General features: G+C 35.9%; 2 protein-coding genes across 8 annotated transcripts in view; both read right to left on the reverse strand.

The window, feature by feature from the left end:
* Positions 1 to 1,285: 1,285 nt before the first annotated feature.
* On the reverse strand, positions 1,286 to 19,468 carry LOC121424007 (spermatogenesis-associated protein 6-like). 4 transcript variants are annotated; one of them, XM_041619574.1, is made up of 11 exons: positions 19,286 to 19,468; positions 17,076 to 17,213; positions 15,315 to 15,539; positions 14,521 to 14,690; positions 13,354 to 13,453; positions 12,735 to 12,876; positions 11,667 to 11,788; positions 10,908 to 10,992; positions 8,733 to 9,061; positions 6,573 to 6,661; positions 1,286 to 2,924 (listed from the first exon to the last, which is right to left on the reverse strand). In XM_041619574.1, the coding sequence occupies exons 1-11, from the start codon at positions 19,460 to 19,462 to the stop codon at positions 2,780 to 2,782; spliced, it is 1,722 nt and encodes a 573-aa protein (XP_041475508.1). In that variant the 5' UTR covers positions 19,463 to 19,468; the 3' UTR covers positions 1,286 to 2,779. The 4 variants fall into 4 exon arrangements, with proteins under 4 accessions (XP_041475508.1, XP_041475511.1, XP_041475510.1 ...); XM_041619576.1 differs by having other exon boundaries at positions 2,836 to 2,924; positions 6,531 to 6,661; positions 19,286 to 19,467; XM_041619575.1 differs by having other exon boundaries at positions 2,837 to 2,924; positions 6,526 to 6,661; positions 19,286 to 19,467.
* Positions 19,469 to 22,599: 3,131 nt separating this feature from the next.
* LOC121424008 (heterogeneous nuclear ribonucleoprotein A0-like) overlaps positions 22,600 to 24,081 on the reverse strand; it is a 30,086-nt gene continuing 28,604 nt past the window's right edge. For 2 of the 4 annotated variants that reach the window (XM_041619579.1, XM_041619581.1), the window contains one exon: positions 22,600 to 23,868. In XM_041619579.1, coding sequence (XP_041475513.1) covers positions 23,741 to 23,868 — 128 coding nt within the window. In that variant the 3' untranslated portion in view covers positions 22,600 to 23,740. Of the gene's footprint in view, positions 23,872 to 24,081 lie in introns of all 4 variants that reach the window. The other 2 variants (XM_041619578.1, XM_041619580.1) reach the window with 1 other exon arrangement.

Consider the following 24,081-nt stretch of genomic DNA (forward strand, 5'->3'; position numbering starts at 1 on the left):
CCATGGTTTATGCAAATTTCCTATATAAATTACGCTTAATTTAGCGCGTATTGGGCGCTTGTATGAAAAATGTCCAATCCTGATGAGCGTTTTTGTCACAGTGCGCCAAATTGATGCCTGTTGCCGTGGTTATCAATGCTATTTTATTCATGAGTCCACTGTTTTTATTCATGAGTCCCACTCTCAAACAGTGGACTCATGAATAAAATGGCGTATCTAACCATGGTAACAGGCGTCAATTTGGCGCACTGTGACAAATGCGCGCATCAGCATTGGACATGTTTTATACACGCGCTAAATTAAGCGTAATTTATACAGGAAATCTGCATAAACCATGGACTCAACCATGGGTTTTCAAAACCACCTTTGTGAATTTGGGCCATTGTCTCTTTTCTATTCATATTTGAAGACTCACTGAAAAATGTCTCCTTTTTTTCATAAAAATGGGTACTGAACGCATTATGTGAAAGAAGCCAAATACCCATCTGGACCCAAGTCTGAATTAACATTGTGTTTGAATCTTTTTGCATGGGCCAAATATGTCTATTCAGCTGCTTGAGAAAATATTATACATGTATCTCTTTCAAGTTGCCTCCTTATTTTAATCAGTTATTAATTTGGTAAGATTATCCATGCTACCATCTTTTTCCTTTATACTGCTTTCATCTAAAAGGTAGATGCATACATATATACATGCATCTAGTTTACTTCCCAAATGGACCAGCCTGGCTAAATATGAATATTTAAAAAAACTTCTACATGTACAATGTAATATTGAAAAAAAGTACCATATATACATAATTTGCAATTCCAAATTATTTCATTCAAATATCAATTGTCCTGCAATATGATTATGTAACAGCAATTACTGTTTTCGATTTCAGTGAAGAAAGAATTAATATTGATTGCAAATCAAGAGCATTATGAGGATCTGATGGGGGTAAATGCAGTTTATGGTTACTGTGGAAATCACTTAACCCTAAAACGACTGGGCTATTTGAAATGTATTGAGCACGGCCGATGTTCGTCCGTTTGTGCGATTGCGCTGAGATTTGGCATGCACATTCCTTACCACATAAACTACAAGATAGTATAAAAAAATTCTGAAAATTATTCTTTTATTTATTATGCATTAAATGTGCAAGTTTATTGAAAATTTCACTTCAAATTTTCTTCTTTTTTTGCAGATCTCATCTTTGTAATCTAATTCAAAGGTTTCCACAAAGAAAAATTGTGAAAAACATTTTTTTTCATATGTATTTCTTTGATTTTAGAATTTCTTATTTATTTCTTTGTTTTTTCATCTTTTGTTTTTCATTGTTTTTTTCAATGGAATTATAGACCATTTAACAACTAATTTAAATCCTAAATTAATTAAGTAGACCAATTAGGAAGAAAAATTCGGTAATCACCCTTTTATGAAATTCATCTCCCATTGTACACAAAGTATGAAAATGAGCCATTTTTGGCATGACATTGTCTCATAAAAAGTCACGTGATGTCGCGATGCTATACCCGTATGTCGCGAATTTGGTCTCAAAAGTTGCGCGAGACTTCAAAGAAAAAAGTCATAAAATTTTGCGGCACTATCCTTTTGCATTTTGGAAAAATTGTGCGAAGCTTTGAGGGGGGGCCATCATGCCCCAGTCCTTTTAGGGTTAAAATATAATCTGTCCAGAATCTGGCTAAAGTCTCATAATGTAACAATGAAATCATTAAGTCATATAACATGAGCCATGGCACCAAAGAAAAATAATGTCGTCATTAGCTTGCCGTACATTTTGGAGCACTTTTTGAGGCCAGAAGTTACGATCAATTGGAGCAATCCAGAGCTGCCAACCTGAACAAGTACATTTCAGGATTTTAAAAGCTGAAAATCAGTATTTTGGTGAGGAAATCAGTATTTTCAAAGATATGCCATAGGACAAAACATAAAACAGAACTTTGGAAATCAGTATTTTGTATGAAACCATCAGTATTCTTCTCATTTTTCAGTAATAAATACTGAAAATCAGTACTACTTGGCAGCTATGGCAATCGTAACTCTTTGTAAGACAGGCCCCAGGGCTCTGTCTCAGAAATGGTTGCAATCGATCAGATCAACCTCAACTATATGGAAATCCACCATTGTCATAATATTTCCTCAGGAAAATTTCCACAATGTCCTTTGTAAACAAAGAGGACCATACAGATTTGTCAAAGAACCAATGGAAGTATGAATATACATCATCAGACCTGGCAACCTTCTACAACAAAAAAGGTATTCTTAGAAGGAAAAAAGTATATTTTGACAAAAAAAGAGTATTTTACAAATTTGTCTCAATGTAACAATTGCCAGCCTGAGATCAGTAAAAAAACATGTGAAATGACTCTTGAAAACTTGATAATTCACCCTTTTAAACATGTGCTCGTAAGAATTTACTTGTTCTTTTCATGAGACAAGTTACTGGCCCGACAGTGACTTCTACTGGTCTGGGACTGTCGGACCAGCACAAGTGTCATGCACTGTGTATAATACATACTCCATAATCAGAAATAAAAAAAGTAACAAATCATCAAAAAAAGCATTGGTGTATTCATAGCAAAAAAGAGGAACTAATACTCTAAAAAGGGAACAGTTGGCATGTCTGCATCATATCTAAGAAAATATTTTGGACAAACGTGCATTTCAGATGTTGACAATGCTGGCTTTCTATAGTTCTGGTTGATCAGATCAATCACAACTCTATGTAAGTCAGGGCCCAGAAGTACATCATTTCTTGGTGCTTGACTGGTAATACTAGTAGGTACTGTTCTTGATCTTCTTGTGCAGCCTGCGGTAGATCCTTGCTAGCGATTCTTCAAAGAGTTGACGGTGGGTCTTCCCACACATCTTAGAACTGATCGTAGACAGGTGATGACCATCTCCTAAATCTGTTGATATGCTGTAAGAATCAAGAAAGCAAAATACAAACAATTATATGTGGAAGCGCCGTGGTGTAGCGGTTCTGACTCTCGCCTTGTAATCAGAGGGTCGTGTGTTCGAATCCCACCATGGCCTAGCGTCCTTTGGCAAGACGTCAATCCACAATTTGCCACTCTCCACCCAGGTGTTAAAAGGGTACCCGGTAGGATGTGAAAGCCTATGTAGTATGCCTGGCAATTGAGTCTTGGAACTCTTGTTGGGATGCTCCCCAGGGAGTGGAGAAGGTGCATACATTGTATGCGGGCATGCAAGGATCCGATGACCAGGGTAATGATATATCTGTAAAGCGCTTAGAGACGTCGCTCCTATGTGTTAAGCGCTATATACATGTAAATGTGGAATATTATTATCATTATTATACCAGATAATAAATTATGAGTGAATGATAGATTTCTAGATAGATGGAGCTATATAACTGCCTATCATTATCATTAGATAAATATGCTGTGACACAAACAATCCAAATACAGACATATACAATCACGTAAAAGTGTATTGTGTGAATTATAACCATTGGCAGCAACCTCAGAGACCATGGGGGATGTGCGGAATGATATGCATCTTAGAACAACTTAATAAGCAACACTCAGGTTCAATTTTTTTTCTCTCTGGTAGGTTAACATGTTCCTCTAAACTTGTATTTCCAGCTATGTATGCTTTCTCCGATTTCTCTACGTTTCCTAATCTTTTTATCGTCATTAGTGGCGATATAATGGCAGTTCATACAATCAACATCACTTTCCTGATCATTTTGAGATTCAAGAAATTTTTGTCTCAACTATAATCCTTCAAAAAATTTTGAATTAATGACAGAATATAAAATCTTCAAACACGTCATTATGATAAATGATGTTACAATTCATATTGTTATCAAACGCAAAATCAAAATTCAAAGCATATTGATTTTATAATAATGTGAAATGCAACATTTCAAATTTCGTTCATGTAATTATGTCATCTTTATTGCCGATTGTACAAAAGGTGCATTCAATCAGCTCCTTTAATAGGCTAGTACACAGAAATTAAAATGCAAACACAAAACAAACAAAAAAGGAGAATTTATCAGAATAGAATCTCATCACCCACCAGCTCCGAAAACCATACAATTACCATAGTCAAAATCGATGTAATAATAATTGGATTTATATAGCGCTTTTTCCAGAGGATACAAAGCGCTGTTAATTGCATAAGACAAGTTAAGGTTTATGGTTATATAAGTGTGTTTTGAGATGTTTTTTTGAAGAGGTTAAGAGAAGAGAGGTTTCGAAGAGATGGAGGGAGTTTGTTCCAAAGACGGGGGCAAGAGATTGAAAGGAGTTGAAACCGGCCTGTTTTCTGGACTTTGGAATTACATAGGAAGGAGCAGCAGTAGAACGAAGTGAGTAAGTAGATCTTTGTTGCTGAAATAATGAAGAAATGTAGGAAGGTAGTGTGGTTGACAGAGACTTATAGGTTTGAACAAGTATTCGATAATGTATTCTATCAGAAACAGGTAGCCAATGAAGTTCATTTAGAAGAGGGGTAGCATGACACCATTTTGGTTTTTGACAGATTAATCGTGCACATTTGTTCTGAAGGCGTTGAAGTCTTCCAAGATCCTGTTTACTAATACCCCCCAGCAAGCAACCACCATAGTCCAGCCTGGAGAGCACAAGAGCCCTAACAACATTATGACACGTGTCTTTATCAAGGAAACTTCTAATGCGATTGAGATTATATATTTGCCAGTTGAGAGTGCGACACAAGTATGTTACATGTTCGGTCATTTTCATTTCACTATCAAAAACAACTCCTAAATCCTTAATGGTTGAAGATAATGGAATATCTATACCATTAAAAGAAAAAGAAAGGTCAAGGAACCGATTAAGGTGTGCAGGAGATGCAGCAACAAAGAATTCTGTTTTACAAGAATTTAATTTCAACTTATTATCAACAAGCCATGATTGATGTAGAGGTTAACACTTTGAAAGAGCAGGTTATATCAATGTTTGCTATTAACTTGTCAAAAGTTATCAAACAATAACCAATATAATTGTCAGAGAGGAATTCGCAGAATAGATTGCTTGGTTTGGATTTTAGGGACAGGCATACCAGTGTCTCAAAATTGAAAATCTGTTTTTGTTCTTAACTTTTCATATGAACATTCATCTTTACAAAACAATATTCATATTCATGCTGCATATATTTTCTGTGACAAAACAGAATTTCCAGTTTACATCAAGTTTGAAACAGAATTACGGGTTTTCAGAAATGGAAAAAAAAACATTATTTGAAATGGAAAATCAATGTCCCTAGAGTTTAATGTTCATTCAAGTATGAAGCGAGCATCAGTCCTGGTGGGTGTTTCATAAAGCTGTTCGTAGCAGCAACTTTACGAATGACTGGTGATCCTTTCTTGTGGTAAATGGTATATACATTGGCGATGGTTAAGCGCGTAAGAAAGGATCACAAGTCGTTCTTAAAGTCGCTCTTAACTTAAGAACAGCTTTATGAAACACCCACCTGAGTAGTGCAACATAAAGAGATAAAATCAATCTCAATGGAGATTACAATCAATTGTTACTTCATTTTTTATGTTACATTTATTATAGAACAAATGGTTGCATCTCATTTTGGGTTGACGTTCACAAGCGCATATTTTGACAGTGGGTAGGAAAAGAGTTACTTTTTCAGATGAGCCATTTTCTTCATTTCCATTTCTACTCCCAGCGAAATGACAGAGCACATTACAGCAAACCTTGCCTTGCAACTTACAGTGAGTTTTGAGTGGCGTGGTGAAAAATATGAATATGAATTTAGTTTCAAAGATCAAAAGAAAAAAATTGTTGCCTGGCTGGCAAACATGGCAATAGGATGTATGCATGCATCAATTCCAACTGTAGTCTTTTATGCAGTGGTCTTTCTAACCTGGTGGAGACAAAACAGGTCTTACAAAGAGTTTCGATTGATCCAATCAATCTCAACTATATGGAAATCCATCCATACCATATTTTTTTCTAACAGAAAATTTGCACAATCTCCTTAGTAAACAAAGAGAATCCCACTGAATCTTCAAGAGAATAATGAATGTACATCATATCTAGGAAATGTTTTGAATAAATTTGCATTTTACATGTTGATGTTGCTGGCCGTCCATAGGTGTGGGTGATCGGATCAATCGTAACTCGTTGTATAAGACGCGACCCAGGTGGGTGTTTCATAAGGCTGTTCGTAAGTTAAGAGCAACTTAAAGAACGACTAGTGGTCCTTTCTTGTGGAATATGCTGGGGGAAATGGTATATTCATTGACGATGGTTATGTGTGTAAGAAAGGTTCACCAGTCGTTCTTAAGGTCATTCTTAAATTACGAACAGCTTTATGAAACAGCCCCCAGGTTTGATAGAATATATAGTTTTTCTTACATCCGCATAGAGCACACATAAGCTAAAGCCTGTATGCTGGACACATGTGAATTGAAAATTGCCAAGATCAAACAACCAACCACTGTTCTAACAGCCAGGCAACAAAATGTCAAGTTAAGTGCATTAGAAACGAGAAGATGTGAAAATCATAAAACAAACCTCACAAAAAAATGTGAACCAACAGAGATCAATACAGGGACGAATACCTATAGCTGCTTAAAGAGCTGCCATTAAGAGATGACCTTAGGGCACCAAGTGCTTCTTCTGAGGTCACTGAACTATCAGAATCATCCAACTATATGAAAACAAAACAATAGGCAACAATTTAAAGGTCAAAGGTTGAATAAAAGTCATGAAAAATTTTAATTTTTCCAGTAATCTTCAAAGTGAATGATTGATGATAGAAAAAGGAGGATCAATTAAACAGATCAATGATCAACGAATAATGGATAGGAAATCAAATCACAAAACTGATGGTCAACGAAACAAGAATCATGCATTAAAAAAAACACAGAAACATCAGAAGTTCTATCAGAGATCCAGAAATAGGATAAGTATGGATTTTTTTAGTTTCAAATCTGTGATATCACATGTAAGCAGCTCCCCCAGATAGGTCTTGTAACATAAATGCCATAAAATGGCATTTATTTTGAAAATTGGAAGTAATTTTTCCTTTGAATTAAGTACGACAGCAGACACATTATTTCAGTCTTGCTCATATAGGGAAATATTAATATTCATATTCTTTTAAAGACCCAGACCGGACCCAAAAATGAAATTGACAAATTAAATACCAATCGAAAGCTTATAAAGCAGTCAAGGCCCCCCGGCCCACAATCATAATCGAAAGCTTATAAGCTACTAAATACAGCAATGTGAGCTTTATTCATTTTCACCCCTTCCCAACTGAGTATTTTGCTTAAGAATATTCCAATTATCGGACTTCGAACCCGGTTTAGAAAATAGGCTTTATTATGCTTTTCAAATGCATCGAGACCATGACGTCACGTTGTGTAAGAAGCGATGTGATTCCATAGATTTGTACACAGAAAAACTGGGTTATTTTTTTGCTTTCCAGATTACGCATTTCATTTTCTTCACTTCCATTACAGAGTGATATCACATATATTTTTTCCTACACGCTTAAATTATGAAATCTACAGTTTTTAACTAGTTTTTGCCATATTTTATTTTCTGCTTATTTGGCATAGATTCCAATTCTATCTGCATTCAGATTATGTATAACAACTTTTCCTGACATAGCAATTTAGGTCCAATAAGAGCCAAACAAAGAAATCACAAAAAAGGTAGTGAATAGTTGTAGGTTTCCATCCATTTGAACAGTGAATAATTGTAAGTGCTATTTTCATCTGAAAACGAAAAAAAAAATTGGATTCATAATATAGAAATGGAAGAAAATACCCAATGCTTTTGTACACAAACCTATGGAATCCCAACCCTCCAGACACAACATGACGTCATCATTTCCAGGCGACGTGGGGTGCTTAATCGAAGCATACTTTGGAGGAGCAGTTTCTTTGATTTTTATCTAATATTTCTAAAAAATGGAAGGAGATATGTAGAATATTTTTGGTATATTTGTATTCTATGAATCATTACCTTTCTATTAATATATGATTGTTTTTACACCGGTCAGGATCTTTAAATAATAAGAATTTAGAAATCAATATCAGATGATGTATGAGGCAATTGATCACATTTGATGTCACAAAAAAATCAAAATCACAATTTTTGACAGATTTATGTAAATCTTTCACTCATACATATTTCTAAATCTGTTGCTATTACTAAAAACCATCTTAATGTCAGGGTTAATTTCTCCTTCGAATTTCAGTTGTAATTATATACCAGACCTGCCAATCTCTGGGAATGAAAAATTGTATTCTGTAATAAAAAAGTGTATTTTTCCCCAAAAAAGTGTATTTCATAATAAAATGCGTGACACACTAGCTCATCGCGGCGCTCAAGCTGCATGCAAGCTAAAATGTGCACTGCTCTTGCAGATGAAAAAAACAACATTAAAACATTTTTATATCTCACCCTGGTTTTAACAAATGATTTTTTTTTAAAGTCACCTGAAATTACACTGATCTAAAAACCATATTTGTGTAAGTTTTATGAAAAAGAGACATATCATGATGACTTTTCTCAATAAATTACAAAAAAAAATTTACAAAAACATACTTTTTAAAGAAAAAACCTACTGCCATATTTTGGTTGCAAAAATGTATGAAATACACCAAAAACGTATTGGTTGGCAGGTCTGATATGATAGCAAACCAGGTAATATGCATGAAAAGTTCATGTTTATAACATATTGTCAGAATCAAACAGTGAAAACTTACATAATTACTATCCAGGGCTCTCTGTACTCTATGGTGAATGATATCTGCATGGGAAGGAGATCCTGGTCTAGGACTTAACCGTTCCCGCAGGGATGGTCTAGCTAAGATAGGACTCATGGAACGAGAACGGGTGTATCTCCTTGATGGACTCAGAGACCTGGACCTGGACCTGGCTCTGGACCGGGACAGGCTTGGAGATCTAGATCGGGACCTTGAAAGACGGGGTGAACGGGACAGCCGCGGAGAATAGGGAAGACGAGCGTAGTCGACAGCGGGTCCTGGAACCGGTGGTAGGGATACTGATAGGCCATTCATAGAATCTATTAGATCTATCAAGAAACAGGTGAATACAAAATAATGTAGTAACTTACATAAAGCACATAGTGGACTATAACATTCTAATATTGTGTGCACTTGAAGTAACTTCTCAATTTACAATTACTGTATAAGAACATGTAATAATAATATTAAGATTTAAGAGGATGAGGAGGATGGTGATGATGATGATTATGAAGCTGGAGGCAGGAGTAAGTTTCTGGAGTGATACTATTTTACAATGCTGTAATTCAACTTTAGCATATACCTTTGCTGAAAAACAATGACTGTTATGACTCTACTTTCATCTTTGCTATATCTTGTGTATTTATTTGAATTTTATGACTGCGTAATGTCCTGAAAAAGCAATGCATGTTTTGGTACAAGAGCTCTTCTATGAGCACAACAGTTTGAGTAATAGAGATATAACAAAATGGGTAGGTGGTGTTTGGGATTTTAAAAAACGATAGTTGGTGTCTTAACTTTGTAAAGGGTGCACTGAGGTGGCTTGTATAACAATAATAATGATGGTGGTGGTGATGGTGGTGACGATGATTAAATTTGATGAGGATGCTGATTACAATGATGATGATAATGATTATAATGAAGAAGATGATGATGATAATGATGAAGGTGATGATGGTGATGATGATGATGGTGATGCAGAGCTGCCAAGTTGTATTTTGCATTTTCAGTATTCTTATCCCCCAAAATCAGTATTTTGACCCCAAAATTCATATTTTTACCATGAGATAAATATGCATGCATAATGGCAAAGTTCGATCACTTCTTACATTATTTTGCGCCCCACACCGTCGCACACGAGATCGAAAGGTTCACTCTAGATTTTGGTTGTTCCGCTGAACTGCGTTGGCTCACTCATCAATACATAGACTGAAGAATTTGGAGGCCCGCACGTACAGACAACGTATTAGCAGTAACGTTAGATCTAACATTTGACGGAAACCTGATTTTTTCTGATAGTTTTTTTGCACATAAAATCATAAAATGTCACATTATGAAAAAGAAATTGCATCCATATTTACGGAAAAATGTATGAAATTCAGAAATATCATACCTTAGACCGCAGTTACCGCTAATTCATTTCAAATTATGATCGTAACATCGTCATCTTCGATCCTTCCGTCGGTCATCGTAAGTTGCCATCTTGGATGACGTCATCATCCTTACAGACGTATTTACCAGTCGCTAAATACTGTATCGCGATTTGAGCTGCTGCTTTGCGCTAGTAAACTACGTGCATGCGCTCGGAACTTGTCACCCACATTGATTCGCCAGGATATCGAAAATTCTAATCGGAAAGCCTTGATGAAAGCATAACTCATTGAACGTAGAGGGCAGCAACACACGGCTGCCATTTTTTCATCTCCGCCCGGAAGCTCCCAGATGCTATAGTGAGGCGAATACCTTTTCTTCTCTAATTTGTTTTTTCCCGTATTTTATCATGAAAAAGCGTACTGCCGTATTTTAAATTGATTTCCGTATGAAATACGGAAAAATCGTACTACTTGGCAGCTCTGGTGATGATGACAATGATGATGATAGTGATGATGGTGATGATGGTGATGATGATAATGATGATTAAAAGTAGGGACGATGATGAAGCTGGACCATCTTCATCATTATCATCACCATCAGATGGTGATAATGATGACAATGGTGATGATGATGATAATGATCATAACGATGATGATGACGATACTGAATATGATGACGATACTGATAATGCTGCTACCAATGTTTCTGCTGAAACTGCTGAAACAATAATGATGGTGAATTCCTCTTAGATAAACATTAATCACAATCCTAAATTCTTGATATAAACAGTAATCCCCTCACCTTCTGAACTCTCCGTATCTACATCTGCTACTCTGGTACTCAGGATTCTCTCTAACTCTTCATCTCTTATTGTATTCCGCATTTGCTGCATCAAAATAAGAAAATTATATCTTCAAACTACTTTAGCAGCAACTTATACAGAGAGACCACCTGCTATAAAGACCATGATTCTAGTTTCCTCTGAACAGTTTTCTCCATTGGAACATATATTGCATGGACATGTTCCTAAAGTCAACCTGATCACAAAGACCCATTTCAGAAGACTCTACTGTATAACTATAATCTTTGTACATACATGTACATGTTCATTTTGTTGTGATATTCCATTTTAGAATACTGGCAGTAGTATAGTTTGTCCATATAACTAAATAAGACATTCACTGGTTGGCGCTTGTAAACAATAATAGATAAAAGCATCTACATCTTTATTATATTGATAATATTCAAATTCAAACTTGAATTAACTTATTCATTATATAAAGAGATTACTTTATTACATAAAGGTAATGTCAAATCACCATACATGTAATAATAATAAAGGCAATAAATCATGCAGGGTGTATTCATAATTGAGAAGCACAGGTTAACCAGAGTTATGAATACAGGCCTATGTGCTTCAAGAACAACAATTTGCCCTTTTCGTCTCTCTTTTTAAAAAATATATTGGCAATTTTACCCAATTAACATTGTATGAAGTCATATAAATTTGTTGTTTTATCCATTTGTTGTTTGATATATCCAAGTAGAAATCCATCTTACCTCTGATGATGTGAATTTGATGCCGTTATTAGGATGAAAGTATTTTTTATGGCCCCAGTAACGCCTTCCAAAGTAACGCTGATATATCCTACAGATACGACAGTCTGCTTCAGAGATGTACTCTAATTCATAAAAAAAATATTAAAATGAAACTTCTGAGTAAGGATTGAAATATCAGCCATTCAAATGAATGGTAATGGTTATTGAGTAAACCAGGCAGCAACTCAAACTCTCATCCAGCTCCTACTATCTTTATCCTACAAAATGACATTGTCATTGTTCCATTGCGTCAAACCCTCGTTGCAGAATTCGCCACACCAGCTAATGATTTTGTCACGGTCCTACATCTCGATAACAAAATCCTTGTTGGAGGAACCAAGATATTTCATAATCCCACTTATGTAACGTTTCTCCTCTGCAGGCGCAATTAAGCCCGGAGTTAAACCACAACAGATGTGATATTACGCAAGAGATGCTCTGCCTGTAGTAGGCCTTTCGGAATTACATTATTTTATTTGATATTTAATCAAGTTTTCAAAGGCATATTGTATTTTGAACTCCAATGTTATTGTGTTTTCAGTTTCGAACAAAGACAATCGGCCCCAAAATAAAAAAAACTATTAAAGAGAAATATAAAATGGCTGCATATGATGGCAAGGGAGTTTGCTTGAATTGGCGCACTGCATATGTAATTGCAGTTTAGTTTTTTTCGGATCCATCGAGGTCAAGAAACACAGATTAGATACTTAAATAACTGGCCCGGGGGTGATTGAGGTTTTCCATGGTTTGTAATCGGGGTTTGGCTTGTACAACGACAGTTTCGCCTCATGCTTCCCTACGACTTGTTTAAAATGCCAAATAAAGTAATAAATTTCTATGGCTATTTTTTCATATTTCTGAGGAGCAATTTCTAGTGTCTATAGAGAATGGATTAATCAACACTCCAGTCTAAACCAACAGACAATGAGTACCACTGCGGTAGTATTTGACCCTCTAATAACAGGACGTGGGTCACAACCAATGCACTTCCGATGCATTTACTGCATGATGAATTCCAAGCTATCTTACCAGATGAGTTTCCAGTGATTTCAGGGGGACCTGTTCTGAATGAGATGGGTGTTCTTGGTCGGTTGGGCGGGGCCGATGCGGGTCGCCGTGGTGATGGGGACCTTGCTCTGTATGGTGAGGTAGCTCGGTTATGACTGTCTTTCTACAAGTGACCATAAAGAGAATTAGCAGAAATGCACTGAAGTCGGTGTATTGCAATGCACTTCTTTCATGCCTTTCACACTTCTAGAGGGGATTCAGTGTTGGCATCCACAACATAACTTTCAACCGATCTCTGAAATTCCACAAAATGATCAACCTTTGTGTGCATGTCATAAACTGACCAAGTCATGGTCCTTTGAGAACATTACAGACTGTCAAAAGAACAAGCAATTAGAGACAGGAAGTTTTATGAAGGTCCCACATATAGGGGGTCGGACATACATATTTTATGGAATTGCCTTTTTGCACATAGATATTTGCAATCAACCACAATTCAAAGAATCAAAACAAACCTGATTTTAAACCTATCAAAACATACATTTAGAAATTGCGTTGGATTTCCTTCGTCACGATTGATGGCAACTCCTCCAGTCCATAATATAAAATGTCAATGATCAGACAGCAAAGAATGACTTACCCTTTTGATGATAAAAGGTGGTCTGTCTTCGATCCCTGAAGTATTCATCACCGATGCCTTCATCGTCGATGAGATGGTTGGCGCTTCATAACTCTTGGTTCTACAATAAATATTTCACAAAAATGCGATCGATAACACGGATAAGTATTTTGCATTGATCTAAAAATCTTATTAATTTTGTCTTCTTATTATACAGGATTCTGGGACCCATAAATTCAAATGCTTGAAATCAATGACAAAATAGCAATGACCAATCAGATCCATTGATTTTTTTCTTAATTTGAATTTAGTCAATAATATTAATATTTGACTTTTAAATGGTTTAATACAATGGAGCAATATTCCAATCATTACCTTTGTCGCTGAATTCTGGCTTGCTCATAAACAAAGTATGTACTTCCCCACTCCCTAGGGAGCAGTCCAGGGCTCCGTGACACAAAGGTTTGCGATCAATTGCTAAATACCAATGACCAATCAAGATCTTCGTTGCATGCGCACTCTGATTAAAATACTGACCAGGAGCCAATCAGTGCGGCACTTTCATATTTGCAATTCATCGCAAACCTTAGTGTTACGAAGCCCAGGAAGATCATCCCAAACTCAAATGCTTGAAATACATTAACATATCCTTGTACTTTATTGGAACTCACATAATACTGGATACCCATTGGACACCTGGGTGGAGAGTGCCAAATGAAAGTGTAGATTGATGCCTTGCCAAAAGACACTAATGTGTCAAGGTAGACTTCCAACACAAGACCTTCTCTTTACAAGGTAAGATTCAGAACCACTTCAATACACACTGTATAGTTGCAATGCCACAAGGCTTCCACTTGATCCATAACCCAATAATAATAATAATAATAATAGCCAATTTTTATAAAGCACTGTTCCCAGAATGGCTCAAAGCACGTTACAGCATATTGTTACCCCGGTCATTGGATTCATTTCAATCCTGCACAAAAAGTGCACAATTTTCACTCCCTAGGGAGCATTCCTTGCATTCATCGCAGCCTCATTATGGCGCTGGCAAAATCATACATACAATATCTTTCGCATCCTACCAGGTACCCATTTAGCACCTGGGTCGAGAGTGGCAAAGTGTGGATTAATGCCAATCAACCCAATTAATTAACCCAATCAACACAAACTAACGCAATATCTTACCGTTTGAGACTCTTTTTCTTCCTCCCCCTAGTCTTGCTTGGCGTAACAATGACATAATCCTCATTGGTGTCTTCAAGCTCGGCCACACGATCTCTGTAATAATCTAAGGCAGGAGTGCTTGTGTCTTGGATGGTGGTCTTACATGAAAACTCCAGCTTCGGTGAAAGACGCTACTCAGAAAATAAAAAGATAAAGAGAAAATTAAGAACTGAAAGATGATGGTAACCAGATTAATATTGAATCTGTCTACTCTGATTTGCTAATTCGCATCTAAAATAAAAAAAAAAGTATAGGCACCTAAAGGGTGTCATTTCATAGAGCCTATAAATGGAAAAAATAAAGAATTATTTTTTTATAGCAAATTGTTACCATGATTGGGTAAAAGCTACTGGAACAAAGTTTTTTATTGGCTGAAGGCATTTTCTTCTTGAAATTGGTTTTTTAAAACAGGGCCCATGTTTCCATACCTGGTGGGTTTGTAAAAAAGAAGTTGGTAAAGAGAAAGAGACCTTTTTCTGTAAAAAATATTAATCAATTGTTACAGAACATGACATTTCTGTCGAAACCTACTAAAATTTCATGAGCATGATCTTACCAATGTGGTCATGCTAAATACCAAAGGCAGCTGGGAAAATAAATGCAATTTTTAGTCAAACTTGAATAAATGGCCGTACAACTCTGGAGAAGGAATGACCTTCTCCAATCAACTTCCCATGATCTGCAACTGTGAAATGTTCTCACCTGCCCAGAGCACAGCATATGTCCCTGTTTACTACTGAAACATAATTACTCACCGTAAACCAAATCTTCTTGTTCATGAGAACCTCCCGATCGGACTCGGCATAGCGGGGGAGCATCGAGTCCTCTGGATAGAGGAAATCTCGGGTTGAGAGCTGGTAGAAGGCTAGAACCGTCCCATCTTGATTGAAATCTTCGTCTAGTTGGATCAGTTCAATCAACACGTCCTCAAACTGAAGAACATGGGCCAAGTGTGCTGGGTGGCCACAGTTTGCATAAGTCTATAATTGAGAATGTAACAAACATGTCATCATGCTGTAAGAAACAGAGTTTTCTGTTCAAATCTATTAGATTTCTTGAAAAGCATCTTGAGCACTCTACAGGGTCCATACAAGTCCAACCTAACATAATAATCATCTTTATCTAACTACTATTATTGATTATACAACTCTCAAGAATGTTCTGTAATCTGATCGGTCCAAATCGGATCACATGATATTCAGCAAATTGAACTAATGCATCCAAAATGCACTATCCTGCACTCTGACATCATACCAAAAGTACTATCCTGCACTCTGACTCAGAGTGTGGGATAGTGCGAGGTCTGGAATTATCTAGAATTTAGATAAAATATATTTTGGGGTAAAATGGGGGGTTATATGAAACAAGCAATGCACGCATTCTTGTGCATAGAGGACCTAAAAAATAAAATAATGAACTCTGTGCTTGACTCGCCAAATGGATATACCGCGCTCGGTCCTGCGGTATATCCATTTGGCCCTACATGCACGTGCTTACGTGCATCTTTTGTATAGTATACTATTGAACACAAGGTGATGTAGAGGAGAATATGCTTCACAATCAGTAAAATGGTGTATCAATGAAGTTGCAAAGCACTGACTGCGAATCCTACGCTGTCTATTAGCACAGGACAGAGAATAACAACTTGCCACAATAGTTATTATTATTACCTGAATGAGGCATTTTGGAAACATGATATAAACGCGTATTTTGTCTAACTGATTAACTCAACACAAACTACGTCACAATGGCTCTATCAGCGATTAGCTGAATGACGAGTGACCATAATATTCGTACACCCCTGCTCCCCGAAAAGAGTAATTTTCCTACTGCACCTACGTACATTAATAAGCGGTACATAATATCCGTATTCCGAGCTCATCAATCCCCAACGCATTTGTGGGTGCGTATAAAGAGAGAGATACGCTTCGTAAGGATCCGCGCACCAACAATATACGTCATAATAAAGACAATGCTGGATCCGAGCGCTTGTAAATACGTCATAATGGTAAAGTGCAGAATTGACACTAGAGGCTTGACCAAGGTAAGACCAACAATTTATTATAAATCTATCAATATGTTAATTTAATGTACCAGAAAGAAGTAACAGGTAATAATAACAATATTGACTGGCGTTACTTTCGGGAGATACCAAAAATATTTCCCTCACTAGACCCATATTGCCCTCGTCTTCGACTCGGGGCAATACGAAACTAGTTTGGGAAATTTATATATTTGGTATCTCCCTCAAAGCCAGTCAATACTATATAAATATACCAAATCCACACTGCACAATGAAAAAAGGGGGGAAATATGCAATGAGAAATATTTAAGAAGTATTTAAAGGTAATTAATAATAATTATAAATGGAGCACTAAAAGCTCACTTTATCAGAAATCTATATTACGTGCTCTACTAATAATGCAGCACTAAGAGGCATTAAACAGGTGTGTCTTCAGTGAAAATAAAATGTGTCGATAGAACTACATTCTCAGATAACCATGCATTTTTCTCACCCTTTCAAATCTGAACTTCTGATGGAACAGGAGGGGGAAGAACGGAGGGAGACACAAAGTCCTCTTCTGGAATCCCAGCATGCACACACTCAGGTAAACATCTTGACGATCTTTCAAGACCACACCGGGACAGGTTACCTGCGGAGCAATTAATAAATACAATTGATAAGCAATAAATTAAAGATAAATACCAGTTGTGGTAATGATCTCAAAATGAGTTCACACAGAATCCAATGAAATTACCACCAAAGTGTTTGCATACGTAAATTTATTTTTTTTAAATATGTGCCAAATAGCTCTAAAGGAAAATGCTTAATTGCTGAGAAATGAGCAAAATAAGCACGGAATTCCATCAAATGTCGGGTATTTATTTTTTGAAGCAATATTAATAGTACAGTCCACATATGATTTTCTGCGTTTGTGATCTTCATCAATTTTGAGCTAAGATTTCATGATTTTACAACGATAAGTTTACACCAGAACCTTGATTTAAAAGATTTTGAAATAATTATTGTTTGCTGCAACTACTGTCTTTTACCTTTAAACTCTCAAACTTCCATAATGATGATAATGATATCCAATGAGGATAACATTATCTTAATAATAATGATGATAATAATAATGATTGTGACTTAATTCAATCAAATTCATTGAGTATTTGGTGACAGTACCTTTCTTAAAGTTGCATTTCAGGGGGAAAAATACATGGGGGCCAAAAAGATACGAAAAAGAGCCCTGGATATTGAAAATTTCCCAAGGCTTCACTGTCATATTATTTAAAGCTTATCCAATGTTGCAGATTCATGCAGTTGATTGTAACAGCTAACAAGTGAAGTCAGGGTGACCACATTTCACAAAATGAAATACAGGACAATCGACAAAAAAGATAAACAAAGAGGGCTACTCAGTGTTAGACTTGCGAAAAAAATATAAAGAATTGGAAGGGAGGGTGAACAAAAGAATGAAGGAGAGAAAGAGAGGAAAGAAAAGAGATGAATTGAGAAGAAAGAAAGAAAAAAATGAAGGGGAAAATGAAGGGAAACTCAAGAAAATAAAAGAAAGTTAGAATAAAAGGATGAGAAAGATTAAAAGAGAGAAAAAAGGGTTTCCATCATTCTTGGAATGAATAGAGAAATAAATGAAGGGAAGATGATTAAATGTGTGAAAGAAAAAGTTAAGGAGGGAAAGGAAAAAAAGAAAAAGGAAGAAATAAAGGATGACAGAAAGAAAAATGTTTCCTTCATTCCTTGAAAGAAAGAAAGAATCAAACAAAGAAATAAGAAAAAAACAGCAAGGGAAAGAAAGAATAATGGAAAAGAATTAGAATGAAAAAAATAAAATAAAGGAGAGGAAAGGATGAAGGGAGGAGAGAATGAAAAAAGAGAAAAAAATGGAAGGAGAGAAAGAATGAAAAGAAAAAGGAAAGGGAAAAGGAAGCAAAGAAAAGCTTAAGAAATAATTTCCCGCAAATTTTGTGATTATTTTGGTGGAAAAAAAACATTGAGAATCTGCTCCGATCCTACATGCCTTGCTATCTTGCCACACACAGTATCACAGGATGGAGGCCAGTACATAATTGTCTGCAATGTATTGGGTTAGCAAAAAAATCACCGCAGAACTTGCAAATTATTGATATGTTACAGTTATCGATTTTATTGTTGTCTCTGACTCTGCCCCATCATCTGTTGGTTACTTGATAAAAATTCATCAGACATCACTTTTCAATGTATTAACTATACTTTGTTCAATATTCTGAAATACTGGACAAATAGGCGTCCCGAAAAGGGTTTGTTGGGACGCCAGGACAAAGGAGCAAAATATGGGACGATCCCGGGAAATGGGTCGTCTGCTGGACTCTGTCTCTGACTCTGGTCACCCCGACGAGTGAAGCCAAAATATAAATTTTTTTGCCCGTTTCGGTTAAAAGTGAGCAAGTGGGCTACATAATACATTATTACCTTTCTATCAAATCAAAAATGGCGTTTGCAGAGAATTAGATCAGATTCTATTTCTAGTGAAAACTACTCTGAATCACTAAAGTTACACTATCATTCAAGTACCAGTACCGGTATATAATATACCGTACCGGTACACAAAGGTCAATAGGTGGGACAAGGTATTTCCAGGCCATGCAGAGCCAGAGCTGAGCAGAGCTGCAGCTGGTGCACAGCCTGGAAAACAACGCAAAGAAAAACAAGAAAGATTCTTACTGCTTCAATATTCAAATCTACGATGATGCGTAAGGCGTTGCGAGACATGGTAAAAAAACAAAAGAATTCCTGATGATTGTGGTTATGGTCAGCTGTTTTGGAATTCAGGCAAGATCCAACGACTGCGTTGTCTTGGCGATCGAGGGACGCGCTAGGTCGACTTCTAGTCTTCTCCATGCAGTCGCGACGCTAAGGCTCTCTCAATGTTGTGAAGAATATTGTTGCCTGGTATAGTTGTAGTACTTGTACTTGTGTATAATTGTATTGTTTACCAAATTAAGAACTCATTTTATCATGTTGCATTATTTCTATAAGTATTATTGGCATTATTCCCAAATTCAAGGGACTAGAAATTAGACTAACATAAAAAAAACTAGTTTGATGTTGTTCATAATCTCTGTCCTCCCCTACTAGTATTTTACGGGCCTAACCCCGCCTCTTTGTACATTTTTATGATTTATCAAATCTTTATAAATATAATGGACAGATGGGGGAGACCTTGTGATTTAATAGGCTTCTTCATTATTTTAACAAACTGCATAGGCTGGTGACCCTCATAGAAAAATATCCTACAGTAGAAATTTGTAGATTTTTTTTCACTCTTTCTCACACATCACCCACATTATCTCCTGCCTCTCATCCAGCTCACCAAAAAGAATATACATATTTTTTTTGTTGCAGAAGTGCCTTGTAAGATAGACCGACAGTTGGACAGACAGATCATTCATTGATAGATGGATAAGACCCCCCCCCCCCCCACAAACACACACACAAACATACCCATAAACACCCCCCACACAACAGTTTAGAAGTACAAACCTCTATCACAGTTTGAATAGGATGCATACAACAGCATTTTCTTTTGTAAGTATATCCAAATTAAGGGCGGGAGGGGGTGGGGGAACAGGATGACGTCTTCTCCCCCTTGGTGCCACAACTGCATGTACACACACAAATTTCACACTTTCTTATTCAAACTTTACACCAAGAAGCTCACGTACTGCGCAGTTAACAAATCGTGTTCATGGTCTTCATTACCATCAAAGTTTTTTTTTAATGGGTCATTCTTTTTGGTACCATCATGCTCAACACTTACTTAGGAGTTAACCCTGAAAATAAAGGTGTTTTAATAAAAACAGAAAGAGAAAAAAAAATTATAAAATAATCAAAGTTGTCTTAAAATTTGAATTTGCAAAGAAATATGTGACCAGCTGCCCCATATGTCATAAATTTAATACCATAAATATTGTTTTTTAAATTGTTGCCTGAAAAAAATTCTACTATAAGCATGTACATGATGTGGCTGATGATGAAATGAATGCACAACTGGAATCATTCACAACTTTCAGAGAAAAAGGACAATTTATGGAATTATATCACATGACCAAAGGGGGAGGAGCTCACATGTGACGCGACAATAAGGACCAACTAGAATGAACCATAAAATGTTGAAACAAAATATTCAATTCCACGTGTTAAGGGAGGAAGAAAACTTTGTTTCATAGAGAATGAGAAAATTAGAATATTTCATATATCATACAATAAAATACAAAAGAAATAGTGAGTGGATGAAGTCATCAGTCCCCTCATTTGCATATAATTGATTTTGTGAAATTAACCGAAATGTAAAAATGTTTTTTTAAAAAAACTTTTTTTATTTTACATCCGATTTTGATGAAATTCTGTGTAATGCTTGTTGGATTTTTCTCTGTTTATTTAAACTTTTTGTTGAGGTGGCCTTGTCCTGTAACAAATTGATCCTTTATAATTTCAACAGATCCTCACCAATGTTTCCTTTATTATTTTTTTTTTTTTTTGCTTTTATCGATTCAACTTTAAGCAAGGGTGAACTTCCCCTTTACCAATTCAAGCAATACAAACAAGCTGCTTTCTATACAAATCATGAGCAAAGACCACAAAACCTTGTTAGCTAAAAACATGTGGAATCTTTTAATCAATTAATCTCTTTCAAAAATATAGAACAAAAATGTATTTTCATTGTTAACTGACAAGTGGTAACCATATTCACATTAAGTAAAACTGAATCTGACTTACATCTTATCTTCAATACGGAGGAAACCAAACTGTTTTTTCATTAAAATATTTCATCTGTCAGCCTCCCAAACAATCTACATTTTTTTTTTCTTAGTACAAAACTGTTGAATATACAAATCAATGGGAAAAAAGTAGCAATCAATCATCCAGAGAGTGGGGGGTGTTTCACAAAGATTTAAGTGTGACTCAGTGCCATGCTTAGTGCCGACGCACACATGATGTGTAACGCGTAGTCTTATTTATTAATACACTGTAGCATGCGTCTTCTTGGCATTATTTGACCAATGCGGTGATGTCTTTTATTCGGCACGCGAATGGACATCTAAGTGCGACTCTAAGTCATACTTAATGGGATGGTCTAGGCTGAAAGTATTTACAGCTTATCGTAATAAATAGAGTAGAATTCACTGAGCAAAATGCGGAAAATTTCATCAAAATCGGATAACAAATAACAAAGTTATTGAAGTTTACAGTTTAGCAATATTTTGTGAAAACAGTCGTCATGAAAATTCATTAGGTGGGCTGATGTCACATCCCCACTTGTTCTTTTGTATTTTATTATATGAACTTAGGTTTATTCAATTTTTTCCTCCAAGAACTAGAAAAAAATGGCTTGACAACTGATTTAGTGCATTAGATATTTATTCACACAAGTATGAAATAATGAACAAATTATGATTTTATGTAATAATATAAGAAGACAGAAAGTGGGGATGTGACAACATCAGCCCACCTAATGAATATTTACGACGACTGTTTTCACAAAATGTTGCTTAACTTTAAACTTCAATACTTGTCCGATTTTGATGAAATTTTCAGTATTTTGCTCAGTGAATTCTACTCTATCATGTATTAAGATATAAATATTTTCAGGCCGGACCATTCCTTTAACTCTTTGTGAAACAGCTCCCCCCCCCTGATATGAAATCCATATTTAGACATGAAATGCAGTAGTACAGCAGCCCTGCCATACCCTCAAAGACGACTGACAGAATAGGTTGTGATTCCCCAATAATAAATATCATTAATAAACAAAGTAGTATTTTCACGACTTGATGTAATTGATGTTATCAAAATGTATGGAATGATCTCATTTTTTTTTAACTGTAAAGCAAAGATATAAAAAAATATGATATATAAATTAAACAAAGATGTAATTGATCATAAGGATTACCTTGACAGAATATTAACTTTATAAACCAATTAGAGAGAATACGTTTATGGACAGGCCAACTAACAGCAACGTCATTTTGCAGAAAAAAAATGATCAAAATATGTTGAATTTACATTGAAAAATTAATTTCGTACAAATCCATGAAATATATGATGAAGGCATTGTTCTGTTCTAAGGAAAAAAATGCCTCACTGAATTCTTATTGACAGAAATCCAAAACTTGTATATGATATAATAGCCCTGAGATTCTAGCTGATTGAAAATATGTAGGCAGAATACAGTACTTACATCAAAAATGTTCTCACACTCAAGGGTGACTCGACTGTTGCAGTCATACGTGATTAATGAAATTCAACTAAACAAGTGATAAAGTTAATGAATAGCCATAATCATCAGTCTCTTGAGTGTGTAGGTATCAAGCACAGCATGCAAACATATGCCCCAAGAAAAAAAACGCAATCTATAGCATGTATTAACATGAAATATTATTCCTTGTATTTTTACAATTGGATTAAAAAGTGCTTCAACAACTTCTACTATGATCCATGACTCAATATGAACTCCTCTAGCCCTCATAAGCACAACATAATCTTTGCAAAGGTATTATTTCCAACTTTCAAAGCCAATAGCGTTGACACCCAATAACCAGTGGTTTCAAAATAAATATATACAGAGTAATCCACCAATTGACATGTCTTGAATATATCTAAGCAAGAGGGAATGCTTGATTTCAATTCATTTGAAGGTGTTACTATTAAAGTCGATTGTAGAAATATTGCAGCTTAAAAATTTGTGCAACTACCGAGCAAGGCATAGTAATATTTTTCTTGCAATTATGTGTCAAAACTTAATTAATGTGAACGTGTTACGACTGTGGAAAGCTGCACCAGAGTAAGGTATAGTCATTTTCTTGATACAAATCATTTACATGTCAAATATTGTAATTCACCATACATAGCAACCACCTAACAATGTGCAGTAATATTTAACAATTCACAAAAAACCTACAAATTAGCCAGAGATTACCTTTAAAGGGAAGCAAGCCAAAAAAAGAAAAGTTGATCCCCCATCCCCAAACAACACGATAGCACTGGATACAAATAATGGGAAAAAATTTACAAGCAGGGTCTTGAAAATATCAGCAGTGCAAACAAACCTTTAATATTAAACATAGAAAACATTTTGTGATTGCGAGGACTGTCCCCACGAGCTTTCAGGTTAGACGATTATCGACTGTATGGATGGAACTGGTTGCCCATGTTGCCCTTGCCATAGTTGTTGCTACCGTACATGTCTTGTCCACCCTCTACCTGCCCATAGTTCTGTTGTGGTGGTTGTTGCTGTGTCTGTGGGCCTGCTGAGTTAACAAGATTTAATTACAAAATTATGTCATTTACAAAGCACACCACATACTTTGAAGAGGGGAGGGGGCGGAAATCGAAAATGGCGAGGGAGCATTGCATGAAAGGACTGGTCAGATGTTTCATGACAAGTTCTGCTTAAATCCAAAATTTACTATACTAACAGTGCTTTTAAAGGTGTCCGCACACCTTACGATAGGTCTGTG

The sequence above is a fragment of the Lytechinus variegatus genome, chromosome 11, assembly GCF_018143015.1.
Source record: "Lytechinus variegatus isolate NC3 chromosome 11, Lvar_3.0, whole genome shotgun sequence".
Classification (NCBI taxonomy): Eukaryota; Metazoa; Echinodermata; class Echinoidea; order Temnopleuroida; family Toxopneustidae; genus Lytechinus; species Lytechinus variegatus.

Coding starts and splice junctions, on each gene's coding strand:
- LOC121424007 (XM_041619574.1), bottom strand. CDS start 19,462: ATGGAGAAGACTAGAAGTCGACCTAGCGCGTCCCTCGATCGCCAAGAC. Junction 17,214..19,285: donor TAGATTTGAATATTGAAGCA/GTAAGAATCTTT, acceptor ATTGCTCCGCAG/GTAACCTGTCCCGGTGTGGT. Junction 2,925..6,572: donor AGCTCTTTAAGCAGCTATAG/GTATTCGTCCCT, acceptor TGATTCTTACAG/CATATCAACAGATTTAGGAG.